The sequence below is a fragment of the Hyperolius riggenbachi genome, chromosome 1 (genome assembly GCF_040937935.1).
Source record: "Hyperolius riggenbachi isolate aHypRig1 chromosome 1, aHypRig1.pri, whole genome shotgun sequence".
Classification (NCBI taxonomy): domain Eukaryota; kingdom Metazoa; phylum Chordata; class Amphibia; order Anura; family Hyperoliidae; genus Hyperolius; species Hyperolius riggenbachi.
The window spans coordinates 405,722,442-405,730,634 of NC_090646.1; the positions used below are offsets into that span (position 1 = coordinate 405,722,442).

At 42.1% G+C, this 8,193-nt stretch overlaps 1 protein-coding gene across 1 annotated transcript in view; it reads left to right on the plus strand.

Annotated features, from left to right (window-relative positions):
- Positions 1-3,000, plus strand: part of GLDC (glycine decarboxylase) — an 84,990-nt gene extending 81,990 nt beyond the window's left edge. The window contains exon 24 of the mRNA XM_068235408.1: positions 1,777-3,000. Coding sequence (XP_068091509.1) covers positions 1,777-1,920 — 144 coding nt within the window. The 3' untranslated portion in view covers positions 1,921-3,000. The remainder of the gene's footprint in view (positions 1-1,776) is intronic.
- The last annotated feature ends 5,193 nt before the right edge of the window (positions 3,001-8,193 follow it).

Consider the following 8,193-nt stretch of genomic DNA (forward strand, 5'->3'; position numbering starts at 1 on the left):
CAGTTGCCTGGCTATCCTGGTCTCTGTTGGCGCTATTTACAGTTAGGTCCATAAATATTTGGACAGATAGCTTTTTTTTTTTTTTTTTTTCTCCTCTCATTTTGGTTCTGGACATTACCACGTTGAATTTTAAATAAAACCATTCAGATGCAGATTTTCAGCTTTAATTCAGTGGGAAGAACAAAACGTATGCATAAAAATGTGATTGCATTGTGATGCATTTTCTAGCACTATGCTAGGGCTCAAAAGTAAGAAAAAAAAAAGGAGCTTCGGAATATGACGCACCCAGGTTTAGAGGGCAAAAATCAGGGGAAAAAAATATATACTAAACCTTGTTCGTCAATGTTCCTGGAGCATCTTTAGATGTTCTCCCCAGACATTGTCCCCCTGTGTCCCCTTCTGTGCCTTCGTATGTCCCACTGGGTTCTCCTTTGCCCCCTGTGTCCTCCTCTGGACCCAGTGTCCCCTTCTATTCCCCTGTGTGGTCCTCCGCCCCCCCCCCCCCCTCTCCTTTTGTGTAAAATTAATTAGCGCCAGCATAGCTCACCTCACCAGCGATTCCAGTGGCAATCAGCAGACCTCTCCCGCCCCGCTACCCCTTGTGGCAGCTTCTGCTGATCGAGTCATCAGCAGAAGCAGTCACTAGAGGAGCAGCAACAGAGATGAGGTCTGCGCTAGCTGCTGGAATCGTTGGTGAGGTGAGCCACACTGCCGCTAATTGATTTTGCACATAGGTAGAGGGTGGGGGGGGGGGGGGTGGCAGAGGATGACAAGGGAATCCCCGATGTTGCGGTGGTTCGTATCGGCAGGCAGTCGTAAGTCAGGGACTTCCTGTCTTTGGAATATATATGATGCAGGGACTTTTTCTTCCCATTTTTGGGGGAGAAAAAGTGCATCTTATATTTTGATCAATACCGTAACTAACTGGAAATAAAATCTTAATTTCTAATACTTGGTTGAAAATCCTCAACAGCAATGACAGCCTCAAGTCTTAGGACAATGGGATGATTCCTGGTGGTTGAGACCCTAACTGCCAAGGCTCTGCAATGAGAGAGACCAGGAGGAGTAGGATAGTAAGATCTACTCACAAGGGTGGGTTACACTCCTGCAACCACTGACAGAGCCTACAGGACATTAACCGTTCCCGTTCGGTATCCCAGATCTTCTTGGCAAGTGCTGGTTGGTCACTCTCCTTAGGTATTTAGACATGTGGTGTACCATATACTACTCCGAAAAAGTCTTATTTGTGCATCATTAAAAACATTTACTTATATGGTTTGGTCGTTTTATGGATGTAAGACCGAATTACTCCTATGCTTTATGATTTAAGATAATTATATTCTGGGCACCTCCAACAAGTTTTCTTGTAGCCTCAAGTCTTGAACTCCTGGACATTGCTAGCTGCTGGGTCTCCTCCTTTCAGCTGCTGTTTGTGGCTCTCTGTCCAAATATTTATGGACAAACTGTAAATACTAAATATCACCTGGTAGTAGTGTTTGGAGCCTCTGAGCTAAAGCATCACAAATGCAAATACAATTCAACATAGTAGATAGTAGTCATCAGGCAAGCAGCATATTAAAACTAGTCCACGATGGTACTGTCCATATTCCCCTCTGTTTAGGATTGCTGCGCTTCAGTAGAGGCATTATTCATTGTGTCATTTTATATTTCTATGCACATATTTGTATGTTTTGGTTTCATGGCTTCTCAGGACAAAGAAACATGTAAATATAAGTGTATATACAGTATATTAATTTAAATATATTTTTTTTACAGCCTTTTGTGAAACCAGACAGCAAATTTTGGCCTACAATTGCTCGGATTGATGACATCTATGGTGATCAACATTTGGTCTGCACTTGTCCCCCTATGGACGTGTACGAGTCGCCATTCACGGAACAGAAGAGGGCCTCATCCTAGTGTCAGACTTACATTTTGTATCCTAACTGCCAATACAAATCTGCCATTCAGCCATGCTAAAAGCCACAAACTCTGCCTTCAGATTTATGAGAAAAGGACCTGTGTATATATTTATTTGTAATACTGTCCGTCTACCTGAGGTTGAATGAATCATAGCTAAGCAAATTTGTGAACTCAATGACTGTTAAATAATGTGCAATCATGCAGAAAAATATTAACAGACTAACATATTTATATTGCTAAAATTCTTTGAGAAGACGCTTAGCTTTCAACTGTGTGAAATATTTTGCAGTTTTTTGTTTGTTTTTTTAAAATGAAAAACCCCAACTACTGTTTGCCACATTGTGAATTAAAAGTACGTGCGCAATATTTTGATAACGGAGATTGCTTTTGTAAATATGTTGTTTTTTCCGTGGTAGTCACATTTCTTTAATGTGTCTTATAAACCATTTTCAGCGTGCCATAAGTTCTGTTTTATAAAATACAGGCTCTTCCTGCCTTGGGTAGGAGTGAACATTCTGAAAAATAGTTGTTTGGATCACTGTACATGGAAATGTATTTCTTATTGATGTATCAGATTTTATTCTGTTGGGTTCATTTTAAGTAAGAAAGGACAAATCCATGTATGAGCTGCCACTTCTCAATTTCATAAGGCTACAGTGCAGCATAACGAGATGCTTCATAACGTGGCTTGCCTTACTGCAATGTACCATCTATGCAACGTTCCCAGTGTGGTGGTTGCGTTGTAGCATTGCAACTGTGTGTTACTGTGATATAATGTGCAGAGCTGCTTTTTGGATTTGTTGCATACCTGCTGTTACAGGGAATGCAATGGCCACTGTGAACCTAGCCTAACTGTTTTCTTTGTGGCAAAGCAGGGTTTTGCTCCAGCCATGACATACTCCCAGTATGGTGCTGGGTTTATGGGAAAGAGGGGCTTGGTGTAGCACAACTGCTGCTCATTTATGAACTGTAATGTGTAGTGGAGCTATTCAGTGTATATATTGTGTCACACATGTTCAGGCACATTGTACTTTGATCACTTCATTGATGAGACCAATAAACTTTGAACTTAACAGATTTTTGTTCTCCATATGATTCAATACCTGAATTTAAACTTGGGTATTCTGGGCTAGATTATCACAACGGTTAAACTAATGTCCAAAAAAGGCTCTGTACCCTGTAGGCCCCTTTTACTTGAAAGCTTGTTTTGGAATTGCCTAATTTGATCTGCTCAGTGTAATTCAAATATAGTAACTTGAAGACTTCCAAAGAAGAAAGATGGAGCATGAAACCATACATAGACATTTGTATTTTATATAGCTGCCTCCTTTATAATTCTGCAATCTCAATGCTGAGGATTCTTAAGCAGTAGTAAATGTTTACATCTTGGACTTCAGTCAGTGTCATTAATTTTTGCATTGTCCCAAAATGCCTTGTGTATTTTTAACTCTGCATGCATTTTTGTAAACCCTGTCAGTACTCCAATAAAATTTCTCTCTCAATACAGATCTTTAGCTTTGAGCTACCGATAATTTGAAAGTTATACTATTGAGACAGCAGTTATTGAGACATGTTGCTGGTTGTGGGGGCTTAATAATGTGACTAACTGAAAGTTTCACGCATTGCCATAATCGTGTCTATGAAAATGGCTTGCAAATCCATTTTACCTGAACAATATTTCATACATCAGCAGTGTCTGACTTCGGAAAACTGTATACTCCCCTCCTTTGCCCTATTAGGACCTCCCAGTTTATAAAAGGCCCCATCAGCCCCATACTGACATTCCCGTAACTAGAACGAGCCGACAGCATAGGGCGGGGAAGTATACTCACATGGACAATCGCCAGGAAAGGAAAACTAGGTGAGTATACAGTTTTCTGAATTCCCTGGTGCTTGCCATGTCAGTATACTGTGGGCAATAACTAGACAAACACAGGGTTGGGAATGCTGAAAACCTAAATTTTAATACAGATAACTAATATCATGCCACTGTATTCAAAGCAGAGGAAATTACTTTTTTTCCAAACTCAATTGATGATAAACTACTGAAATCAACACAATAATGTTTAACAAAGGTATGAGTCGATGAACCAATTGGCCGCCTTACACACTGTTGCTAATGAAACTTTGCTTAACACTGCCCAAGAGGAGGACATGCTCCTTGTCGAATAGGCCTTAATGTCCTGCGGTGGCTTCAATCCCTTCGCATTGTAAGCCTTCTGAATTAACTTGACTACCCAAGAAGCCAAAGTCCTTGTTGAAGCTGCTTTTCCTTTCCTATAACCGGATGGAATAATGAACAGACGACCAGTGCCTCTAATACAGGGCAGTTTCTAGGCTAAATTGCACCCAGGGCGAGGGTGTCGAAAATGCACCCCCCCCCCCCCCCCCACCCCGTGGACTCGGGAACCCTTACTCTTTAGGAACAGAAACACAGCCACAGGTCACAAGTAGATCTGCCAACTTACTGGTGACCAGCCGCTCATCCAGGAGGAAGCAGGAAAATACCCAGGTGAGGAGAGCCTGGAAAGCTGACTCCTCCATGGATGCCGCGCACTCACAGCCTACAGTACCGCTACAAGACATCAGGGGCCATATGCAATTCCCTTTTTCACCTGAGTTTTCTCCTAGGAGATAATTTTTCATCTTCAATTTAAAATAACTTTCCAGCACTTTTCAACTATTTTTAATAGTACTTTCTCACCTACTTTTTGGTACTTTTTGGAGTATTTTCTTGCTTGCTGGTGGCTTAAAAGAAATTTTATTGGCAAGTTTAAAATTATCACCCAGGAGAAAACTCAGGTGAAAAAGTTAATTGCATATGGGCCCAGGTGTCATCACGTGGTGGTGACATGATGATGACTTGAAGTCTGATGCAGGCAGCCTAGGAGGAGTCAAGGAAGGTGATTGCGCTGGTAATCTTCTTTCTTCTTCCTTTTGGCTGCACCGCACGTCACCAGCTCCCTAGCGGTAATGTCCTTCTGCCTGCGCCCCCTTCATCTACTTGCTGGTCTGCGCCCAGTGTGGTCGCCCTGCCCAAGAAACGGCCCTGCTCTAATATCTTTAGTTGCATTTAAGTAAGCCTTAACAGCTGAAGGCACATCTAAGGTATGAGGTTTAGAAGGATCCTCCTGGGAAACAAAGCTTGGAAGTGTCCACTCCTGGTTTACATGAAATGAGGAAGTTACCTTTGGCAGAAAATTTTGCACTGGAAACAGAACTAAACGATCGTCGTAGAACACTAGATATGGTTCTTTACAGGACAGTGCCTGCAAGTCCGACACCCTCCTACCAGAGGTGATAGCAATTAAGAATAAAACTTTGAATGACAAATTTTGCAACGTTGCACTTTCGGTCTGGAAATCTTCAGATGAGGAGATAAATTCCAACACTAATGGTAGCTCCCACTTTGGAAATCTCGGTTTAATTGGTGGTGTCAACTTTATAGCAGCTCTGAAAAATTGAACACTGAGCGGATGAGATGCCCATGAGGTGCCAGAAACTGATGATATGGCCGACACGTCTTTTCAGCGTAGAGTAAGAGCGATCCATATCTAGTCCCTTTTGAAGAAATGACAGTAAGTCAGTCACTGAAATATTATCTACAGAACAACCATTTTCTTTTGCAAAAACACAGAAAGGGTTCCATACCCTGTTATAGGACGTAATAGTTGTTGGCCTTTTTGCTTTAAGCAGAGTATTCACTACCTGAGATGAACACCCTAAATTCAACAACCTAACCCTTTCAAACTCCAAGCCATCAAATGAAGTTTGCCCGGGTTCTGGTGGCTCACTGTGCCCTGTGATAACAGGTCTTTCATCTGAGGAAGAGGCCTGGGATCTTTCACACTCATCTGAAGCAACAGAGGAAACCATGGCCTGTTCGGCCAAAAGGGAAGAATCGCCAATACTTTCAAATCGAGTCATTAATTTCTGCAGAAACCGGAAAATTAGTGGCACCGGAGGAAAAGCATATGCTGTTTCGAAGCTTCCTGACTGAGTCAATGCATCTATCCCTATAGCCCTGTGGTCCTGAAACCTGGAAAAGTATAGAGGGGTCTTGTGATATCTCCTTGATGCAAACAGATCTACTTGCGGAGCACCCCATTCTTTCACTAACTGATTAAATCCTTCCGGGTGGAGAGACCACTCGTTGTTGTCCATATAGTTGCGAGACAGATAATCCGCTTGCTGATTCCGTATCCCTGGAATATAAATCGCTGAAATGTCCTGAAAGTTCTCTTGGGCCAAAGTCCTCAGAGGGGTCACTTCCTTCATTAATGAGGTGCTGTGCGTGCCCCCCTGTCGCTTCACATATGAGACTGCGCAAACATTGTCCATCCGAAGCTGAACTGACTTGCCCCTTAACAACGGAAGGAAGTACAACAGGGCCTGGTATGCTGCTCTGAGCTCCAGAATATTTGATACCACATTCTCCCCTTGAAGATTCCACCGCCCCTGCGCCATGTGCTGTCTGAATACTGCACCCCATCCGAAATGACTGGCATCCGTCGTAATAATCTGCCACTCCGGAGGAAACAACTGGCGGTAGTTTTGTAAATTGGATGTCTTCTGCCACCACTGCAGTGAGGCTTTTACTTTGTTTGATACGAAGATGTTCTGAGCCATGCTCTGCTTGTTCCACTGTTTTAAAAAGCTCAGTTGAAAAGTTCTGAGATTCCAGTGCGCCCATGAGACCATCTGAATCACAGACATCAGTCCTATTACTCTGAGAACTACATTGGCTGTCACATAATCCTGATGCAACCGTGATCCCATAGTCTGCTGCAACAAAACTTGCTTCTGCTCCGGTAACGAGATTGACCCCTGAAGCGTATCCAGTTCTGCACCCAAAAAGATCATTCGCTGCATGGGAACTAACTGGCTTTTCTCGTAAATCAGAATCCACCCGAACTTCAGAAGGGTATGAATCAATATATGCTGATGGGCATTTAATAATTCTTTCGTAGCAGCCAGGAGAAGGATGTCGTCCAAATAGTGAAGAACTCAAATTCCCTGAAGACGAACGAACGACACCACTGCCAGAAGTACCTTCGAAAAAGTTTGCGGCGACGTAGCCAGCCCGAAAGGCAGGTAAACGAACTGCAGGTGTAAATGACCTATCGCAAAGCGAAGAAACTTTTGAAAATCTGGGTGGATCGGCACATGAAAATACGCGTCCTTCAGGTCTATGGACGAGATCCAATCTCCTGGCTGAATCGACATTATGATAGATGCTAGACTCTCCATTTTGAACCTGGGAACATGGATAAACTTGTTTAATTTTTTTTAAATCCAAAACTAGTCTTAAATCCCCTGTTTCTTTTTCTTTATAAGAAAATTGGAGAATAAAAACCTGTATTTTTTTTTTATCTTCTGGAACCAAACAAACCACTTTTTGACTTCTAAGCTTTGTAATATATTCTAGGAGGACCAATTTTTTCTGATTTGGAACTTTCGTCACAACCAGCTTGTCTGGTGGAGGCTTCCTTTTGAAAAAACATTCGTGCCCCACTGAAACTGTCTATAATCCAGTCGCTTCGTATCTCTCCCGCCCAGATGTCCCTGAAGTGTAACAGCCTTGCTCAAAAAGACTTTTGTTTCCTGTGGGTTAGCAATTTTAGATTTAGACATCTTCTGAAAAGGCTGGAAAGACCTCCAATTCCTTCTATATTCTTTCCCTGGTCTGTAAGACCTAGACTTCGAAAACCTGTTAAATGGCTGTCTCTTAGACTGAAGATAACGCAGGTCTCTAAACTTTCGGTCCTGGGGCAAAAGCCCCGATTTTTTTCCCCGCCAGTGACCCTTGATATGGCAAGCCAAGGACAATTCCTGCAACGCTAGAATTGCATCCTCCCTTCTATCTGAACTCTGCAGTAGTTTATGAATGTCACTTATCCAAACTTTTAATGCTTTCGCTATTGATGTCAGGGAAATAGCCACTTTAACAGATTCTCCAGACAGGTATGCTCTCTTTAACTCCTGATCTATCTGACGATCTAAAACCTCTCTGAAAGAGACTGCATTCTCCAAAGGAAGAGTGACATTACGTACAATTTTCATGAGTGATGCATCCACTAACGGATTAGTCTGAATTACAGAATCCTCCTTCTCTGAAAGTGGGTACATCTTCTGTAATTTATTTCTAATTGATGGTTTTTTAACAGTCTTCTCCGACTCCTCAAGGATTAATTCTTTAATTTCCTCCATTAATGGAAATGCAATACGTTCCTTAATAAGATGTTTATTGTATCTCTTTTTTTTTTTTAT